We start from the raw sequence: 21776 nt of genomic DNA on the forward strand, positions 1-21776 counted from the left end.
TAGAGAAATAAGTAGGGAGTAGATCTTACAAAACCTCAAAACCATGTCGAGGAACTTAGATTTTATCTAAAAGACAGTGGTTTAAAAATGGGGTGTCTCTCAATCAGACCCACATTTTAGAAAATTTTATCTGGCTACAGTTTGAAGATTCAGTGGTAAGGCTGACAGGACCAGAGAAGGGAAGTGAGAATGGTCACCAAGGGAAGAGAGTCGTGAGGCATAGAACTTTTTCTAGTAGAGAAACTAGAACCAGCAAAGCATACCAAGCTATGTTTAAAGATGTAGGTAGGAAGAAAACTGCAACATAGTGTCCAGCAGCTAAGGGAGAAGAGAGTTGGTGTAGTTACAGATGACCTGCAGGATCCTTGAAGACTGTTGTCTGTCATAATATGTGCTTTCAGAATCACTCCCTTATTCAGGATTTCTCCCCAGCCCTAAGTAAAAGGGAAGAACTAATTTCCAGTTCTGCTTATATATTCCAGGATCACAAGTGTTACTAAAGACGTGTATTTTAAAGCAAATTTGCTGAACATTTTGCGTTCTTCATATGTTGGTTTTACAGTAACAATACTTAAAAAATAAATTATCATACTAAATTGTAAATTCCAAACTTACATTTTAACCTCATTCTCATTCTAACCAATATTAAAATATGCAAAATGGAAACAAGTTCCTTTTGTTTGAAATGAGCACCCCTTCACAGCTTTATGAAAGTTATTACTGTAAATATTCTTTTGTATTCTTTGAAGAGAACTCAAAGTATACATGAAGCTTATTTGGTGCTTTTTCCAAAAGTGTTATATTTTGTTTTAACCCAATCATTGGAAAATGTATTTTTAAAAAAATACTGAATACTCCAGCATTATCTTACTAATTAAAATAGGAGGTTAACTTCAGCTTTATTCCATTTTATTATAGAGTTGTTAAGTGGCCTTGCAAAGTCTCAAAGTTTGAGTTGAATGTCAGCAAGGTAAAAATGCAAATTAGAGACTTTGTATTGTTGATTATAAGTGGGCTAATTGTCTTTGAAATACACACTGGAAACAGTAGGAATAAATGTCATAGCATATATTTTTAAAAGATAGTAAGCTAAACACAGTTTTAAGACTGAGATACTTTTAAAAATCTTATTTTTTAAGGGTTTGTAAAGAAAACACATTCAAAATTTTTGTGAACTGTGAGGCCATATCATATTACTTAGGGAATAAGTAATACAAAGGAAAAAAAGTCTACACACTAGAATCCTGAGCGTAATGTCAGAAATCACTCATCCATTCCTCTCAGGTGGTCCCTATCATTTGGTGTTGCACTTAGCTGCCTATCAAAGTAATGATCCTTTTCAGGATTTTGCACCACCTTTTGATCTGGCTCCTTCTGTTAGGCAGATTAGGTATAAGAAGGCCTTGGTGCTGTTCCCCTTTTACAGCTGCTTTACATTGAGGACAGAGGTTTGTTTCTGGAAGAACTTTGGTTCGTTGAGTGAAGGAATCTCCGTGACCGTGGGGAGGGTTCTGAGGGAGGTATCACATCCTCAACACTTCAGCTGTCTCTTCCATGCATGACAAGGTGTCCCCATAACTTCCTGAAAACTTACATAACCAGTTATCTATCTTATCTATTATTTAACCCATTATAATATCTCCTAACAGTGTACACAGTGTTCTGTGACAGGAAAATAGAAAATGATTCGGATGACTAATGGGTTTTTTTTGTTGTTGTTGTTATTGTTTGCTTGTTTGGTTTTTTTTTTTTTTTTTTTTTGGTACCAGGGATTGAACCCAGGGGTACTTAATCACGGAGCCACATCCCCAGCCCTTTTTTGTATTTTGTTTAGAAACAGGGTCTCACTGAGTTGCTTAGGGCCTTGATAAGTTGCTGAGACTGACTTTGAACTTGAGATCCTCCTGCCTCAGCCTCCTGAGCTGTTGGGATTACAGGCGTGCACCACCATTCATGGCTGACTAATGTGCTTTCAGATAAGCTCCAAGAAAAAGCCACCCAACTATCCAAGACCTATGTACCATTTGTACATTGTTTGAGTGTGTTTAGATGATGTTTATTATTTTAATTCCTATTTTGAGTGTCTCTGATACTTTTTTCTTAAGGAGAGCTATTGTATTTACTGAAAGATAAGCTTCTGAAAAGCTGTCAGGACTTAAGCAAGGTAACAACCACAGAAACAGCCAGTTCAAAAATAGTTGACCTCACTGACCAAACTTACAAAGTTTAAAAAATATTTCAGTAGTTTGGCAGGATTTTCTTTTGTAATAAATGTTTATCTTTTTGTGAGAGGAGATTGCCTGGTTTAATTGTAAATATGAATAAAAGGAATACTAATGTTTAAAGCTAAAAATCATTGACTTGGGTATTAAAAAAACAGTGGCAAAGTTCAAGGTCTCTTATTCGGTCAAGTGAGCAGACTCAGAGACTCGATTTAAAAATAGGAAGTAAATAAAACTGAAAAGAATGTCTATTTTATTCTAAGTGCTCTTCAAAACAATAGTTGAAAAGGATGCGCCATGACAAGAAGTTTTGAGTGACATTAGGAAATGAGTGAATGGAATAAAGGCTATTCATTTGTTTTCTATCTAATAGGAAGTTGCAAGTTGAGAACTCATTTCTGTTGAACAGGTTCTGAAATATTTAAGAGATTTTTTTTAAACAAATCTTTCAGAAAACATTAAAATGAATTATAAATCCCTAATAAATTGCTTATAGCTATTTACATTTCCTATACCTTACAGTTAATATTGTTTCTTGAATCTAGGCCTTAACTCTATTGCTAGTAATAAAATGATGCACTTCTTTGTCCCAGTTTTCTCATCTGTAAAATGGGAGCAGTAGCAGTCTGTAAAGTATTACTCTTAAGATTAAATGAAATTGTATACATATGGTTTTGGCTTTGTATCGTTCCAGTATACATCACTTTCATTTAGCACAGTTTAGATAAATAGCATCAGTCCTCCAACAACACAGCTCACAGTGTTCAGTCCTCTTATCACGTTCTCCCTCCTCAAAGAGACAGGCATACTACATCTATAGTAGCAACTGCGGCTTGTCATTCCTAGCCCTCTTATCCTCTAGGATCTGAGTCTGTGTGGCCAGGGACTGGATCTGTTTCCTTCACACTGTATCTGTGGTGTTTGCAGCAGCGATGGCATGGAGTTGGTTCTAAGTAGATGCCGATTCAGTAAATAAATCTTCCATGTTCCAGAGCTCAAGCAGTGCTCCGTCATCTTATGGTCATTTCTGAATTCCTCTGATACTTATTGTCTTTACTTTGACCCAAGTTCAGCTTTTATGTTGATATATATCTTGTTTTTCCATTGAGGTGGTAAAGACTGTATCTTTTCCTTTGCCCAGAAAATCTAACATACAATAAGAGTAAGCAAATACTCATTAAATTTAAAAATAAACCAGTTGCTATTGTGCAACTACTTAATCTGCATGGTGTTAAGTCATAAGTTCTTTAGTTCATTCAACAAATCCAGTTTGTTCATTCATTCAACAAATATTTAGTGAATTCCTGCTATTCAGGTGCTGGCATATAGCAGCAAACAAGACAGGTAACAGAAGTTTCTCTTTTAAGCTATTCTTGTAGGTGTCCCGAATTAACTTAATTTTTTCATTTTCTACACTGGCAATTAAACCCAGGGCCCTATACATGCTAAGAAAGTGCTCTACCACTGACCTACATCCCTAGCCTTTGGGTGTTTTGTGTATTTTAATGTTGAGACATGGTCTCATAACGTTGCTGAGGCTGGCCACGAGTTTATGATCCCCCTCAGCCTATCAAGTAGGTGGGATTACAGGTTTTGCCACCACACCCAGCTCCAAATTAATATTCTTAAAGCAATCTTTTCACCAAATCAAGGAATCGCTGTTCAAAATTTTGAATTTACTAATTCAATCAGGGTCATATTCTCTACCTTAGTATTTTATCTGGTCTCCTAATTCATTTACCCCCATTGACCATGGGAGCCTGGTTGGTGGCCTCCGTGCTATGCCAGTAACATGGCAATGACTGCCCCAAGCTTCCTGCCTTCTCTGGGACAAGTTTTTATGTTAGGTTGAGAATGTGTTCTTTCTCACCCTCGCGCCCTCTCTCCAGCACTTACAATTGGTAATTGATACAATTTAGGATCCATCTCTTATTTGAAGACTTTTCTTCTAGTAAATGTACTCTGGTCATTTCATTTCCTGAATTCTTAACTGCATGATAAATTGTTACATACTTTTCTGTTTGCTTATGTCTCATCTTCAACTGTGATTAAGATGTGTATGTCTCTTCAGGTACAGTAGCACTTACTTGTAATCCTAGCAGCTCTAGAGGTTGAGGTGGGAGGATGGCAAGTTCAAAGCCAGCCTCAGCAACTTAACAAGGCCCTTGGCAGCTTAGCAAGATCGTGTCTCAAAATAAAAAAAAATAAAAGAACTGGAATATAGCTCAGTGATAAAGCTCCCTTGGGATGAGTCCCTGGTACTGAAAAAAATATGTCTCATCCTAGGTAAAAAGTATAACTTCTCCTCTTGAGAAATATCCTCAAACCCTGCTATAGGCTCAGTACTTGACCATTACGTTTAAAGAGATGTAATGGATCTAAAATATGTATAAAAATTTAGCTTAATCGTTAACTATTTTTAATTATAATTTGTCACTGACCTCAAATTCCTGTGAATTTTTATAAAAGTAAATAGAAAAGTGATTTTTTTTTTTTTTTTTTTTAGATTTAATGCCTTTCTTCATTTCAATGTAATTGCTTTGAAACTCCAATCATGTAGATTGGCCAGGTTTTAGTCTGCATTATTAATATATTTCTCTCTCATACAGCTAGCAAACTGTACTTTCAGCTTTAGGTTTTGGTGATTTTAGGCACTTTTACTTGACTTGTTTGCCTAATGTTTACTAAGCCCTGAGATTTAATTTATAAGGTCTGGACAACATTTTTTCTAACATACTTACCTTGGATTATGCCTTTTAAATAACAGTGTGTTCCTTGGCTTTCTATTCCATTTAAACTGTAAGATTCAATGTGGAATATTATTTTTATTACAGTTAAGCTAATTTATACTTAGGTTGACTAATATCAGGCAACCTAAATATAAATTAGCTTAACTGTAATATAATATATATCCAAATAAAAGGAAATTTTCTTTACCTAGCCATGATTATTCAGAGAAGCCCAGTTTACCTAGCTCACCTTGGAATTGAGGGGAAATTAACATTGCAAGTGAGTGATTTATTTATTTTGACCATTGACTAAGCTTATAATAATGATATATTATTATATACATGGCAGTCAGTGTCTGAATATTAGACATCACATTTTAGTGATTTTTTTGGGGGGGAAGAGAGCATACTGGGGATTGAACCCAGTAGTGCTGTACCACTGAGCTACATCTCCAGCGTGCCCCACCCCCCCTTTTTAACTTATTTTTTATTTTGAGATAGGATCTCACCAAGTTGCTTAGGGCCTTGCTAAGGTGTTGAGGCTGACCTAAAACTTGCAGTCCTCCTGTCTTAGCCTCTCTAGCTGCTGGGATTATAGGCATGTGCCACCACACCTAGTTATGATCTTAATTCTATTCCTTAAAAAATAATTTCATGGTATATTGGTATTTTTAAATTTTTAAGCTGAATTTTAATATCTGCCTGCTTCTTACTTCCACAATAATGGAAGTATGTTATATTTGACATTCACTGTACCACCTAATAGGAAATCTTGCTATATTTGCTGCTGATTTACATATCATTATAGAATGTCATGACAGCATAAGGGATTACTACATAGAAGAGAGAAAAATAGTCTAAGATGTGATTAAAAGGACACAATTCTGAAGTGTTATGTGATATGGAATTTTTTTACAAAGATTTTTTTCTTTTATTCAAATGTTACTAAGGATTTGAAGCGTTCATTACCATCTGGACTTGGTCTCTCAGAAACTCAAATTACATCTCATGGCTTTGACAGTACCAAAGAGGGGGTTATTGAAGCAGGAGCATATCAAGGTAAGAGCCCATATATTTGTAAAGATGGCTGGGAAGGAGGAGGGGAAAAATTCACTTAATGTATTTCTATTAATAAAGCACAAGAGTTGAGAACTCAGTAATAAAACACTAATAAACATAATCCTTTTTCTCATCAACTTAAGTATTTTAGGGCTTGTCTTAATAATCTTATACAAATTGATCAATGTGCATATTTTCACTATTTAAAAATTATTTTTTAAAAAATATTGAAAAACTCAAATTATAGCAAAATGTAGATTTAGATTAGTTCATGACCACAAAATTTCCAACTATAAATACTTGTTTGTAGGAGTACATGTTTCCTATATCAAAACAAATAAGAAAGTAAACTTTGACTTTTCCCACTATACATGCTGCACTGGCGTTTTCCAAGACCACCACCCTTAGGTTCGGTGCCTTGCTGTGAGGACTCATGGGATGCAGTATGTACACACACTCATAGCTGTGGCTGATTACAGTGGACGAATACCAAGCCGAGAAGCAAAGGGGCATGAAACAAAGTCTGAGAAAACAAGGCTTAAGCTTCCAGAGGTCTTCTCCCAGTGCAGCATTAATTTGTCCAGTAATGAGTCGCGACCCACATATATATAAATGCTGCTAATGAGGGAAGCACATTTAGAGACTCAGTGCCCAGGGTTTTTATTGGGACTGTTCACACAGGTGTCCTCTTGTTTAGCAGTGTCAAAATTCTGGACTTCCAGAAGGAATGCAGGTGCTCAATATAAACCACATTGTTTGCGTAGTTAGGCACAGTGAGCCATCCTTCTGGGCATGGAGGGAATCCTCCCAGACCTCAGGTTCTCAGACACCAGTCAAGGGCCAGTTCTTTTTAAGGATAGGTAACACCTGCTGTGTTAGCTCGTTTTTGCACACATCATTCATACATACAATCTGTCACATGCACACACATCTGCTTTTAATAGGAAAAAATTACATCCTTTTTTAAAGCTCTCATCTAAAATAATGATCACATGAGTGAAAGAAAAACCATGTAGAATATTTGGACGTGGAAAAATACATTATTTTCTTGACAGAGCTGTAGTTAAAGTAGCTATAATTGATGCTCATGAAGTACACTAATTTTAATACTACCTTGTAATTTCATGAGATAAAAAGATTTCTATGCCTTTGCAATACTTAGCCCTCTTGCACATAATAATATGCTATATTTTTATTGTATTATTGACCAATTCTTTATTCAAGAGTTTAGATTTTGACATATATTCATTGCTACTGGGTCCTGGAAATAGGCATTTAGGATAATCCAGTATAATATCCTCTGCTCTAGATTAGTGAATAGACTATCTCATGATGTCACTCACTCTCGCACGCTTTCTTTTTTCTTTCTTTCTTTTTTTTTTTTGGTTCTTATGTTTAGAAAAATAAAGCTGTAAAAGGGAGCAAGCATGTCAGTATCTTAATAGTGCACACACAAGCCCTTGCATACTCTATGTGGAGCCCTTGAAAACAAAAATGAGGACATGTTCTTTTAAAAAAAAAAATGCAATCTCTGCTTCATTCTGAAGCATTATGGCTTTGTTATCTGTCTAGAAGTACAAGGCTTACTTTACATAATCTAATCACCAGTTTTAAGATTGATTAATTATTTCTTTGTGGTTTTGGGGATTGAACTCAGGTCCTTTAGCATACTAGGCAAGTGCTCTACCACTGAGGTAAACGCCAGCCCCAATTTCAAAATTTAAATGTCAGCATGGAATAAAAACTAACTTAATATTCATATATTTTAAGTATTTTCAGTGAAATTATTTAACTGACATTTGATTGAATTTTTATTCCCCTCAAGTGAAGCAGTATTGTAGAATAATTGAAATGAACATTAAAATGCCAATCAGTTTCACTTGCTTATAGATACACCCCAATCCTTCAAATTGGAATAAAAAATGTGCCTCATACCAGGCACACGCCTATCCCAGGAGAATTGCAGGTTCAAGACCAACTTCAGCAATTTAATGAAGGCATATTTAGCAGGTCCCTGTCTTAGAATAAAAAATAAAAAGGACTGGGAATGTGTCTCAATGGTAAAGAGCCCCTGAGTTCAATCCCCAGTTTTAAAACAGAATGTTTCATGATAATGGCAGTGATTTGTCTCTTTGAACTGTGTTTATAAAACATTTTTAACCTAAACTGCATTGTTGGTCAGTGTTAAAAGAGAATCTGAGCGGGGCGTGGTGACTCACACCTGTAATCCCAGCAGATTGGGAGACTAAAATCGAAGGATTGCAGTTTGGAGGCCAGCCTGGGCAACATGGAGATTCTGTCTCCAAAAAAGGAGAGAGAGAACCATGCTGCCATACTGGGATCAGGGGATCAGTTAAGTGTTTATTGGAAAGTGGTGGCTGTTTTAAGGACTTCTTTGTCTGCCTGCCTTCCTGTCTATCTCCCTGCACCTCCCCTGTCATCCCCTTCCCCACTCCCCCCCCCCCCCCCGCGCGCGCGCGCGCGCGCGCGCGCGCGCACACACACACACACACACACACACACACACACACACATCTCTGTCTCTTACCCTCTATATATGTATGAAGATGATAAAGAGCAACATAATGATTATAATTTAGAAAATAGGTCTTATGAAAAATATTAAATATTTTAATACTGTGTTAGCTCTGGAAGAATGAAAAATAACTTAGTGACTCTGTTACTCAGAACAATTACATAAGAAGAGTATTAACAATGTACTTTTCCATTTATCTCTATCTAAAGCAAGTTTAGAAGAAATTATACTTAAATTCAGCCTAAAATCAACAATTATTATTGAAATTTGCCTAACACCAAAGATGTGGTAGAATTAGTAATAGTGGAACTCATGAATAAATCAAAGCTCCCAAGAGTGACTTGTGTTTGGTACCTGAGTTTTGTTTTAATAGGGGTTTCAATCATTGAAACCATGTTTTCCTTTTTTAGATTTCTGTTATTGAGATAAAATGGAGCTGATTAGTCAGTTAGCAAAATCCTAGATTTTTAAGATTTTTTTGGTTTTGTTGTTGTTGTTGTTGTTTTGCTTTTGCTGATGTGGGGCGGGTACTGGGGATTGAACCTAGGGGTACTCAACCCCTAAGCCACATCCCCAGCCCTTTTTATATTTTATTTAGAGACAGGGTCTCGCTGAGTGGCTGAGGCTGACTTTGAACTTGCGATTCTCCTGCCTCAGCCTCCCAAGCCACGGGAATTACGGTCATGTGCCACTGTACCTGGCTAAAAGTAATTTTTAATGGGTATTGCCGAATGCTTTTGGTAACCTTTTTGGTAACTCTTTGGATTAGTTTGAACTAGTTTAAAGGACTAGAATACCGAAGATGCAGAGAAGTAATAATTACCTTCAGAGATAAAGCAAAACAGCTGAAGTCCCAGTTACCTCAGCACCACACCGCAATTTGCCACTTTAATTTGGAAAGTTGTGTATCATTTGTTACATATATATCTTACACATATCTCATGTTGTGCCATGGTATTATTTCTTGTGCAATATTAATAAACTGTAATAACTAGAACAACAGAGCTCTGTTTCTGGGGTCATCAAGACATGGAACTATGGTTGCCTTTTTTTTATTTAATACTTCCTTATAATAGAAACCCTTGTGCCTTGGATAGTAGCGATACAGTTTTTGTTTAAAATGGTGGTCAGATTTGATAACCTATTAAAACGTCTTCCAACTCAGCAAGTAACATATGAATCATTGTTTTCTGTATTGAACTTAATAATGGAGATATCATAGTATGGATTCAGAACATCTCAGTCTCTAATAAGAAATTGTTTTAACCTCTCTGAGCCCCATTTCTCTTACAGTTTAATTTGACAGTTTGGCCTAGTTGATTTTCATCATCCTTTCTAGTTTTAAATTTTATAGTACAACAGATTTAAGGAGACAAGTATCTCTCATTTTGAAATGTAGTGCCAGTATTTAGGTCTGTTGCATGTTTGTATTTTAATGTGAGATTAGTCCAAATTCAGATTTTTATAGTACTAGTACTGATGACTGTTTCTGTCGCCAGGCATGATGGTGCATGCTTGTCATCTCAGAAGCTTGGAGACTGAAACAGGAGGACTGCAGGTTCAGAGATAGCCTCAGCAACCTATTGAGGCCCTAAGCAACTTAGTGAGACCCTATCTCAAAAGGGAAGTGGGGTGGGGATATGGCTCCGTGGTTAAGGTCCCCAGTACCAAAAAAAAAAGAAAAAGAAAAGAAAGAAAAAGAACTTACTATGTCTGAAATTTGTAGAGTTATCACTATTTTAAGTAAGAAAAGTGGTTATTGATTATTTCTTAAGAAAGTTTAATTATGAATTTCATATGTATTTTTCAGAGAACTAGGGAAGAGTATAATTAAAGTAAAAGTACATTACGGACATTAAATATTTTCAGCGAATTCTCAGCTTTCATTTTTCTTCCCCTGATATCTTTTAAATGATCACTTCCTTTGGTTTGGTACTTGGCATTAGCAATGACATTAGGTAGTCAGCATTTCTTATTCTGTGATGACAAGGCTCATAGATATTAAGTAATTTGCTACTAATGCTTTCCTGGTACTGTGTGGTAAACGGCCAGAATTTCACACCCAGGGTCAGAATTTAAAACTGTTTTATTCAAAAGTTGTGTTCTTTTCTCTGGTTCTCAAACTTGATTGTGTTTGAAAATCAACTGACTTTTATAAAACAACAGATGCCTGTTTCAGTAATGATCAATAGATCTATGAAGAGCCCCAAGAGTGTTTTAAAAACTCCCGGAGTGATGATCAGTCAGGAAATACGTCAGCACTTCTGAAACTTCCAAGTGCCTACAAAGGAAATAGTACTGAGAATCTAGTGATATTAAGGATTCTTGTTCAGTAGATCTGGGGCAGACCTGAGATTTTGCATAGGCTTCTAGGTGACTTAATTGCTGGAGGTGCCCTGTGTCAGCTCCTGTGGAGCACATAATTCCTGTAAAGGATATATTTGTTCACATATTAATGGATAAAGCATGCATTAATATCCCTTACATGCCTTAGGATTTTTACTTGAAAAGTTTTTCCGTCATTTTAAAGAGTAGCAAGTTATGAAATATTTATATCAGCTTTAAAATCATTCAGTTATGGAACTTTAATCACATTCTATTAGTTGATTTTAAAAATAGAGTCCAGATGAAATGGTCTCATTTAGATATGATCTTGCCAAATTTCTTCATGTAGTTCGGTGTTTTCTTTGGTTTTGATAGTTTGATGAAAAATTTATGTGAGAGCTGAACCTGGTAGCATTCATTTAATATTAGTTTTTTCTCTAAGAAAGCAAATGTATTAATTCCATTAATCTCAGTGTTTTTATATTTTAAAGTACATGTCAATAAACCTAATTTCAAAATGTAGAGTGTGAGGAGGAAAAGGATATGCACAGTTAAATGTCTGCCCTGCCCTTTTCAGGTTCCCCAGCACCACCTTTGCCATCTGTTCTGTCTCCCAGCAGGGTTGCAGCTAGTCGACTGGCTCAACAAGGAAGTGATTTAATTGTTCCTGCAGGTATTCACTGCACTGATTGGATAAAGCCTCCCTGCTACTGCTGAAGCTAAAACTCACTCAGTTTCATAATCACTTGCTTTGTGTTCTTAGGTGTGTGTTATTCTGGCTTTTTTGGTGGTTGCTGCTTTTTTTTTTTAAACAATAAGGAAATGATCTTTCTAGCTATAACCTATCTTTCTGACTTTTCTAAGTAATTAGGCTGCATCTCACTGAAATTTAATCTTTTTAAAGGTTAAAATCATCGTAAAATGTGATTCGCTTTAAATCATTCTTTCTTTGCTCTGGGCAATGTAGGTTCACTGACTTGATCCTAACCTCCCAGCTTTTGCAGCTCTGTCCTGTTTTCAGTTAAATAAAAAAGACAGTTTCAACAATTGGGTGGTTATTGGAATAGAATTTTCCAGTTATGCCCAATAAAAAAAAACACTTGGGAAAGATTAATGTCTTTACATTTTGAGTTTGCTTTACACTTTAATGTTGCTGGATTATAGAAATAGGAAAAATGAATTGCATGTTTCTTTTGGTATGGAATGTTGACAGTATTTTGTTTCTATGAGAATTTTGCAAATTCTTAAATGTGCTTGACTGTATATACTTCTCTCAGTCTTAGCTTGTGATGAAGCTGCTCTAAAGGTGGGTGTGACTATAGGAAGAAGTGAGAAAAGAAAATTGTTTTGGATTTTTTTTTTTTCCTCTCAGTGCTGGGGATCCAACCCCAGACCTTGCACAGTTTAGGCGGGTGTTCTACCACTAAGCTACCCCTCTGCCTGCTCCCACCTTGATCCTAATATTTTAAAGCCATTTTTTTCCCACAATTTTTCTTATTATTTCATTGTTCTTTTAAAAAATATTTAAAAGTTTCCATCCCAAATCACTGATATTATGAATGTTTATGAAACGTTTTTTCTACTATGAAAAATATTTTGCAATTAGAAACTGTATAGTAATTATAGTTGCTTTTTTGTCATAAAATCTCAGTTGCTGGAACAGTATATTGTCAGGACTTTTCACTGCCTTTATTAATTATGCCTTGTTTTTTAAGACATTTCGTGGGAGGGGCTCTTGAGTAAAAGGTATAAGTAAGTCTTTTTTCAACCCAGCCTATTACACTGGTGGTGAGATTTTTTTTTTAAAATTTAAATGAAATATATTTCTTAACTGATTTCATAAAAATTATACATTTTAAGGGGTACCATGTGATGATTTGATACATGTGTTCTTTGTGTAATGTTTAAATCAGATTGAACATATCTTCTCAAACATCATTCTTCAATGACTCTTTGAATCATTTCTTTAATTTATCCCAAATCATAGCAATATTCTCTTGTTCTGGTCTATCTAGTACATACAGTGAAAGGAGATCACTATAGGGATTTTCATTGACAAAAATAGATTCTTTATAGGGTCAACAGGCTATTAGATTAGTTGTAAAGATTTTATTTTACTTGAAGTAAATAGCAGCTAATATAGAAAAGAAGGTTGATTGCAGCAGAGGTTTTTTGTTTTTGTTTTTGTTTTTTTAAAAGGTAACAGCCCGGCATGGTGGTACATGCCTATAATCCCAGCAGGTCCAGGAGGCTGAGGCAGGAGGATTGTTCAAAGCTAGCCTCAGCAACTTAGTGAGGCCCTAAGTAAACTCAGCAAGACCTTGTCTCTAAATAAAATATAAAAAAGGACCGAGGATGTGGCTCAGTGGTAAAACGCCTAGATTCAATCCCTGGTACCAAAAAAAAAAAAAAAAAAAAAAAAACCACCCTAGACAGACAGACTACATGACTTTTAAGTTTCATGGACACAAGTGTTTTTAAGTGATTAGGAAATTATCCTTCATGATTCTAGGAATTTCTAGTTCTTCACTTTGTGGAAAACTTTATTTTTTAAATGTATAAATAGTTTAGTTTGAATAGCAACGATGTTTCGTTTCCTTTCCCTACTTGTCTTTATTTGGATTGTGTTTTTGTCTTTTGTTATGATCATGCAGGTGGCCAGAGAACACAGACAAAAAGTGGACCAGTTATTCTAGCAGATGAAATTAAAAATCCTGCAATGGAAAAGTTAGAACTTGTTAGAAAATGGAGTCTAAACACCTATAAGGTTTGTGATTTTTTTAAATTACCTTAAATGGATCTAAGAATTTTCATTTATATTTTTATTCAGATTATTATATTATAATGTTATGAATATGAATATGTAGAAAAGAATTTAAACATCTAGACATGAAAGTTCAATTAGAAAATGAAATATTTGTTTTATTATTGGTCTTTACATTAATTTAAAATGTCAGTAAAAAACTAGTGAAAAGCTATTAAAATTCTTAACTGCTAGGTAACATACATATTTGAAGAAATATACTTACTGCCTTGGGATAGTGTGAGCCAACTGCTAACAACTGCTATAGATATATTTGCCTCCTCTCCTCTTTTTTTGATAGTTAATTTATTTTTAATTTTAAGAGACAAGGTCTCACTGTGTTGCCTAGGATGGCCCCCAACTCCTGACTCAAGTGTTCCTCTTGCCTCAGCCTCCTGAGGAGCTGGACTATAGGCATGTGCCAGGCCTTTATTTTTTATTTTATTTTTTTGATACTTTCTAGTAACCAAAGATTGGGAAGGCGTGTTAATTCTCCAAGGTTTGAAATTCTTGGATCTTCTTGTAATAACTAAGTATTAACTATAGGTAGCACTAGGTTGTAAATGAATTAGGCTTTAAAATTGTGTTCACATTGGTAGTTGCATAGCTTGAGTATTTGATGGTTATTTTCCTTATGTTCTCCATAAAACAAATAAGTAAATACTTAATCTACAGTATATTTCATGAATTATAGAGTCCAAGCCCCAAATTCACTTAAAAACTTCGAAAACTCAACATGGATAGGGTAGTAAAATTCATGGAATAGTTAAGTGGCTGTAAGTCCCAGCAGCTCAGGTTAGAGCTTGAACCACACTCTGTGTTGTGAATTGGTTGTAGATCTGTTGATTGGCAGATCAGGAATTGTGAATATTTTTATAGAGAGTAAATCGCTTCTCTTTGTCTTCATAAAACAGTGCATTATTTTTTTCAGTTAATTTTTTTTCGGTATGTTCTGAAATCCTGAAAACAATTACAGGTTTTCTTAAGATGGTAAATGTGTCCTGAAACATGCTACACAAATCTTCTAGAAGTTACTCAGTTCATGTCAGTGTAGATGCTGAGAAATGCCAATGATAGTCTTCAGACAGTGAAGCCTGCCTAAGCTATTCTTATGCAGGGCGTTCTTTTGAGTCATTGCTCCTTTTTCAAAGATTGGAATATTCTGTGTATATTTTTTCTTTTTGTTTCTTCATATCCCAACTGTTTACCCAATATTCATAGATGTCTGTCTACTCCATCTTCTTGCTGATCCCATATACCCAGTCAGACTATAAATCCTTTGGATTCGCCCTCCTTAATTTTCCATTATATTTTCCTCTTTTCTGCATCTCAGCTTTCACAGCCATCATTTATGTCTTTATTACACAAACTGTCTCCCCATCCCCTCTCTCTCCTGTAATAACTTTTTAACAAATTCGCTTGGACTACATCTGCCCTAGTGGTCACTGTTGCTTTAAAATCCTTCAACCAGGGCTGGGGTTGTGCCTCAGTGGTAGCACACTCACCTAGCACGCGTGAGGCCCTGGGTTCAATCCTTAACACCACATAAAAGTTAAATAAAAATGTATGTCTACCAACAACTAAAAAATATATTACAAAAAATAAATAAATAAAATCCTTCAACCAGTCCCTGGTTGTCTTCAGAATGGCATGAATCTGACTGCTGTCTACTTTTCCAGCTTTCTTTCTACTCCTCTCTTCTGTCTGTAGATCCTATCCATACCAAATTACTCAGAGATTTCTTTAAGCAATCTGTGCTTTCTCACACTTCTATAACTTTATGATGCTGTGTCAGCCAACTGCATGGAATTCCCCTTTGTTTCGCTTATCTTTCATACTAGACTGAACTTCATTTATTTATTTATTAAATTTATTTATCATTCCTTCATTCATTCATGAAATTTGCCTCTACTAATATTGTATGTCCACACATTTTGGACATAAAGAACACAGTCCTTATTGTTGAACCAAATTCCAGTAATTGCTAGTTACATGTTTTTTAAAGTTTAAGCTTTTGTTCATTTGAGCCTTCCTCTTTTATGTCATTTCATTGGTGTTTTTCTTGTTCTTTATCTAATTGTTCCTCTTTGTATATGTCATATGTTCCTTTTCTTCCATTTCTTACTTCTACACTAATCTGAGTTGAATCATTATTAAGAGTCTGTATTTGTCTCATAGTATTAACATATCATATTTAGCCTATCTCTGAAATTCATGTTAATGAAAATGACCAGTCTTTAAAATGTGGTACATATGGTATACTATGGGAAGGAGGTGTTGGTTTTTTTTACATGAAAATATTCTCATCAAAACTTAATTTGAATATTCCAGTTTAGGCCACAAGAGAAAAAGAGGATTCTGACTCTGTTTTATGGAGCTTGTAGCCCTGAGTGTCTAGGTCAGCAAATACCTCTCAACCAAAGGAAGCTCAGAGTAAAATGACCTTTTGAGTCTAAAATGACTCTTGCTTTTCCATCTTTTTGGTCTAAGTTGTTCCTGATATTGGGTATTCATTGTCACGGGTAATGCTTAAGGAACTTGTTCTGATTGGATTGATGAAGGACTGTGTTTGTTATTCATATTACTCTTGAGTTACTTGATTCTGGTTATGACTTTAATCCTCCTGTTTTCATGATTTCTATCTTTAATTTCTTGTTTTTATTCTCTAGAAATACTTGAAGGCTTTTCTCAAAAAGATGATTTAGTACTTCATTTATTCATTGTTAAATTTGGCCCCAAGACCACACTGGTGATTAAAAGCCAGCTAATGTCATAGAAGTAATTTTGAGTTTAGACCTTGAATCCATCTTTTTAAGCATTATTTTAATCTAACTGATTTTATTCACAAAATTTGAATCCAGAATTTATTTTCTTATTCTCATCCATAGAAACAATTGTAATGAATTTATATTGTTTTGTCTTTTGTTTTTTCCTAGTCTACAATAGAATACTATTTGAAATCATTTTTTAACATTAATCTCGGTTTCAGCGTTTAGAGCTGTTCAACGCCTTTCCTAAACATAAAATACTTTTTTAAGCTGTTTAAGAATTTTCTGTTCTTATTCGTATCCTTATCAATTAATCTGTTGTCTTTAAGGCAGTATCCTTTAAACTCCCCTGCCTGTTTTTCTTGTCATGTTGCCTTGTTCATTTATTGGTTGACCTGTTTCCCCTGCTTATGTTCCTTTTACTCTCACTTCTCTGTATTTCACCGTAATAACCTTTTTTTTAATCTGTCCATTGTTGCTATGACTTTATTCTTTTGCTTTTCCTTAAATGTCTTTGTTTTTCAGCATTAAAAAAATCTCTTGGTACTATTTAAATACTCAGTACACAGTGACTGTTTTGTAAGTTCATGCAGTGACAAGTAATTTTTACATGGTGTGTCATTTTATTTCATCTACCCTCCTCCAACTGGGAGGTCTACATAGGTCAGTGATTTACTTCAGCTTTCCTCTACCTCTTTAACTTAGCTTCATTTGGAATCTCTTATCTTCAAAATAAATTTTTTTTTTTTCGGTGCTGGGGATTGAACCCAGGGCCTTATGCTTGCGAGGTAAGCACTCTACCAACTGAGCTATCTCCGCAATCCTCAAAATGAATTTTTAATTTATATGGACTACCAGCTCATTACAAGTAATCTCCATTTTCAAAGACTGTAAAAAAGAATAAAGAACTTAGATTCTTAATTTTCTTTCATTTTAGATTTCCTCCATAGTATGTACGAGTCTACAACTTTGCATTTTAATATCAGTATACACTAGAAATCAATTTAAATAAAAATTCACTCTTCAGGGATTATGTAAGAAACTTCATCAGGGACCCCAATGAGTGGCAAAATGCCTGACAACTTTATATCTTCTCGCTTACAACTTTCTTTACAAAGCTGCCTATAGGCCACCTATAGTATTCTTATTTCCAGATCATTTAGATTTTTTTAAGAGTGTAAGGTTCGTTTCAAAACTCGTTTCAGGTGTCCAGATTTACCTTAAAATATCAGTATCTCACTGCCCTAGCTTCCTGGAAAAGATGGCCGCTCAAACCACAGTAGACATTTCTTTGGTTTTGCCCAGTCTACTAATCTACTTTAATGGACTTTGGCTTCTTAACTTTCAAGGGATACTAATCTGGGTTTCTATGGAAGCAACCACATGCTTTGACTTGCAAATAAAGTCAGTGTCTCTGATAGGGAACATCCTGGTCTAGAAGAAAAGTGTGGAAATGAGTGACCTAAGTTCTTTATATTATTACCATTTCAAGCATTAATTCTTGCTGATGTTTTTTCCCCCTTAAAATCATAATGTCTCCTCCAGTTAAACTTTTCTCTTGATGTGATTTTACATCTCCCAGGATTGTTTTGTATGTTTTCCCAATAATAATTTTATTCCTCTTCTATGGTTTTGGCCTCTTTATACTATCTTTTTTTCTTTCTTTCTTTTTTTTTTTTTTTTTCTTCAGTACTGGGGTACTCTACCACTGAGCTGCATTCCCAGACCTTTTGATTTTTCATTTTGAGACACAGTATTGCTGAGTTGCTTAGGCTGGCCTCACTCTTGAGATCCTCCTTCCTCAGCCTCTCAGTCTGGAATTATAGGCATGCACCATGATGCCAGACTTTTATACTGTAGTTTTTCTATGTAGTTAAAAATACTTCAATTTTTTAAGAAAAGAACTCCTTTAACAAGGATCCTCAAGATCCTTGGTTGACGAAAAAAGAGAAAGTGTCAAGGATATTTGTTTTAAATGGAAAAATATATGATTAGCAGATTTATGTATATTGACAAAAAGGCTTAAGATATTTTAATAGAAAAGAAACACTCAAAATATTTTATATATAACAGAATAATCTCATATTTACTCCAAACATTTTATGTTTAATTATATGTTTAAAGTCAAGTTTAGAATATCGAGTACACAAACTATTGGTAGATTCCTATTATTTAGTGGAATTAAAAGAAGAGGAAATTCACCTTTTCTTTCATGCATTGTTTTAATTTTTATAGCAAACATTAATTCTATAACCGAACCTTTGAAAAACATAATAAAGAGCAAATTTTAAAATTATAGTACTTATTACATTTTTAGAATATTTTTGATTAAGTTTTAATGGCAAATATGTTGATATGCTACATAGTTATCCTTAAAATGTAATATTGAATGACAAAAGGCTTATAATTTTCTATTTCCATCAAAAATTATTACTTGGAAACTTATTTCCATGTGCTTTGAAATTAAATACATTTTTAAAAATTTAAGTTTCTATATCTTCTGTATTATTATTTCAGGGGTAGAACAGAATAACATAATTAAACCTGAGTTTATGCTGAGTAAAAGGCGAACTCAGTAATCTGTAACCTCCCTCCTTCTCTCTTTCCACTCGTCCTGCTTCCTTCCTTTTAGTCTTTCTTCTTTTCCTTCATTCCTCATTTACAAACACACACACACACACACACACACACACACACACACACACGAACTACTTAGAGGGGGAGATAGAAGAAAACAAAGCTTTCGAAATTCAATAAGAGGGTAGAATTTTGATATTCTTTGTTGTTCCTATATTAGTAGTTTTAATATTATTCTTAAAACAATGCCAAGGGTCTCTGTTCTGTTAATTTATCCAAAGGCAGTAAACTTGAATGTGAGAGTTCATTTGGCAGTAAATACATTAGACAAATCTTAAAACTTCCTCTGATTAGTAATAGTTTTTAGACATGTCTAGTAAATTTACTTTCTGTGTCCTGATGAACTGCTTAAAGGGCTAACAATTTCAGTTTGTTAGGCTAGTTTGCTTGAAATTAAAAATAAAAAACAACTTACACTCTATGTTCTAGTGTTTTTATATTTGGATTGCTTTATTTTTTTGTTTGTTTTTCTTTTTCTCTCCGTTTTAAACGAAGTACATGTTTCTATTTTTAGTGTACTCGACAAATTATCTCTGAGAAGCTAGGCCGTGGCTCAAGAACTGTGGATCTTGAACTTGAAGCTCAGATCGATATATTAAGAGATAACAAGAAAAAGTACGAAAACATTCTAAGACTGGCTCAGACATTGTCGACCCAGCTTTTCCAGATGGTGCACACCCAACGGCAACTTGGAGATGCTTTTGCTGATCTGAGTTTGAAGTCTCTAGAACTCCATGTAAGATTATTTAAAATAGCTGTTAGAGGTGGAGGCTAATGTTAATGGAAGTATTCTAAGAGGTGATTTGTTACATTTATGATTCGCTGAATTCTTAATATAGTTGAAGTTTATTTGGGTGTTGGAGGTTGAACCCAGGGCCTTGTGCATGTTCTCCCATTGGCCTATGGCCCCAGCTTCATATAATTGAAATTTCGAGATGTTCTTTTAAGGTATTTCTTTTAATTTTTAAGAATGTCCAACTAACTTTGGTACATGGTAATCCATTTGAACCCTAGAATACATGTCAGCTGCAGGTTTTAGGAAAATGGGACTTTGGCTAGAGAGAAGGAAAAATATTCAAGAAGCCTAGAAAGAAGCTATCTGTGTGTTTTTGTTTGGGGTTTTTTTGTTTGTTTTAGCATGGGTAAAAAGTAAATTAGGCATTTTTTAAAAATCTCTTACCTAATCTACAAGTAAGTGTGTTGAACAAATAGTAACTTGCTTGAATGGCTTCATGATATGTATTTACTGGATGGACTCCTTAATACACATTATAGGTTTAGAATAAAAGTTGTTTTTTTTTTTTTTTTTTTTTTTAAGCATTTATCTCTAAGTCTTTAGCAAGACATTCTTAAGAATTTCTTTTGATATCTTTCGATCTCTTTTATGTCTAGGTGTTTTTGTTTTTGTGTTTCTTGCTTGAAGTTTATTGGTGTAGCTATCCCTTAACTACAAACTTCTGACTTGAAGAATTCAATAAGTTAAACCATTAAATCCCTTTGTCCTAGAAGGTTGGCGGGGGGATTGACTTCGGGTCATAATAATGAAAAATATTGAAATTCAATTTTGACTGAACCTAAACAGACAGAAAGAAGAACTAATATTTGGGAAACTGAATGTAATAGCAGCTGCAATTTAATTAAATTATAATAACCTACAATTTAAATGGAACAGACTAGGTGCTTTATATTTATTACATTTTGAATATCGCTTATCTGAAATGAATGGGATCAGAAGTATTTAAGATTTGGGAATTTTTCAGATGTTGGAATACATGCATAGACTACCAGTTGAGTACTAATCTGAAAATGTAAAATACAAAATCCTCCCAGATCTAAAATCCTTTTGTGTTTGTTTGTTTGTTTGCAGTGCTGGGGATCAAACCCAGGGCTTCATGCATGCTAAGCAAACACTTTACCACTGAACTTACAAAGCTACATCCCCTTCCCTAAAATCCAAAATTTTTGAACATTCTGTAATTTATCTACATGGAGGTAATTTTGACACAGGCATTGCATGCAGAGAAGGTAAATTTGTATGCAGTATGTTCTTTTTAGCAGGATACTAAGGGATTGAATTAGGGGCATTCTCTGAGCTGCATTACCAGTCCTTTTTATTTTTTATTTTGAGACAAAGTCTCACTGAGTTGCCCAGGCTAGCCTTGAACTTGGGATTCTCCTGCCCCAACTTCCCGAGTTACTGGGATTACTGACTGATGACTGCCACTGCCCCTGGCATTTAACATTTTTTAAAGTTGTAAAAATGTTTTATCCTGTACTCGCTATTTCCAGTAACATTTATTTAGACTTTGTGTGTAATTTAACTTACAGAAACTTGTTGCCAGAAATCTTTAGCTGTCCTTTCATTTTAGCTTTTACGTGCACAAATTGATGTTCTTTTTATGTAATCCTGTATCTACCAATATTTGCAATCAAGGTCTATACAGTTTTGAAATCCAAATCCAGTATAGAATTGCATGGACCTGTCTTAAATAGAAAATACTTTTAGCATAAGAAAAATAATTTTAGTTAATTTTTTTCAGGTGAACTTGAGAAGTATTTTATAATAAACTGGATATTTCTCAAGCTGAATGATTTATCTTACAATAAAACATGATCATATTAGAGCTGGGGATGTAGTTCAATGGTAGAGTACTTACCTAGCATGTGTGAGGCCTGGGTTTGATCCCCAGCATCACA

At 34.6% G+C, this 21776-nt stretch overlaps 1 protein-coding gene across 4 annotated transcripts in view; it reads left to right on the forward strand.

The window, feature by feature from the left end:
- The window catches only part of ARFIP1 (ARF interacting protein 1), a 104917-nt gene that overhangs the window by 54026 nt on the left and 29115 nt on the right, over nt 1–21776 (forward strand). For 3 of the 4 annotated variants that reach the window (XM_079153441.1, XM_079153440.1, XM_079153442.1), the window contains exons 3-6: nt 5902–6010; nt 11449–11544; nt 13526–13638; nt 19594–19815. In XM_079153441.1, the coding sequence (XP_079009567.1) occupies nt 5902–6010; nt 11449–11544; nt 13526–13638; nt 19594–19815 (540 nt within the window). The remainder of the gene's footprint in view (nt 1–5901; nt 6011–11448; nt 11545–13525; nt 13639–19593; nt 19816–21776) is intronic. The other variant, XM_079153443.1, reaches the window with a different exon arrangement.

The sequence above is a fragment of the Sciurus vulgaris genome (assembly GCF_902686455.1).
Source record: "Sciurus vulgaris genome assembly, chromosome: 9".
NCBI lineage: Eukaryota > Metazoa > Chordata > Mammalia > Rodentia > Sciuridae > Sciurus > Sciurus vulgaris.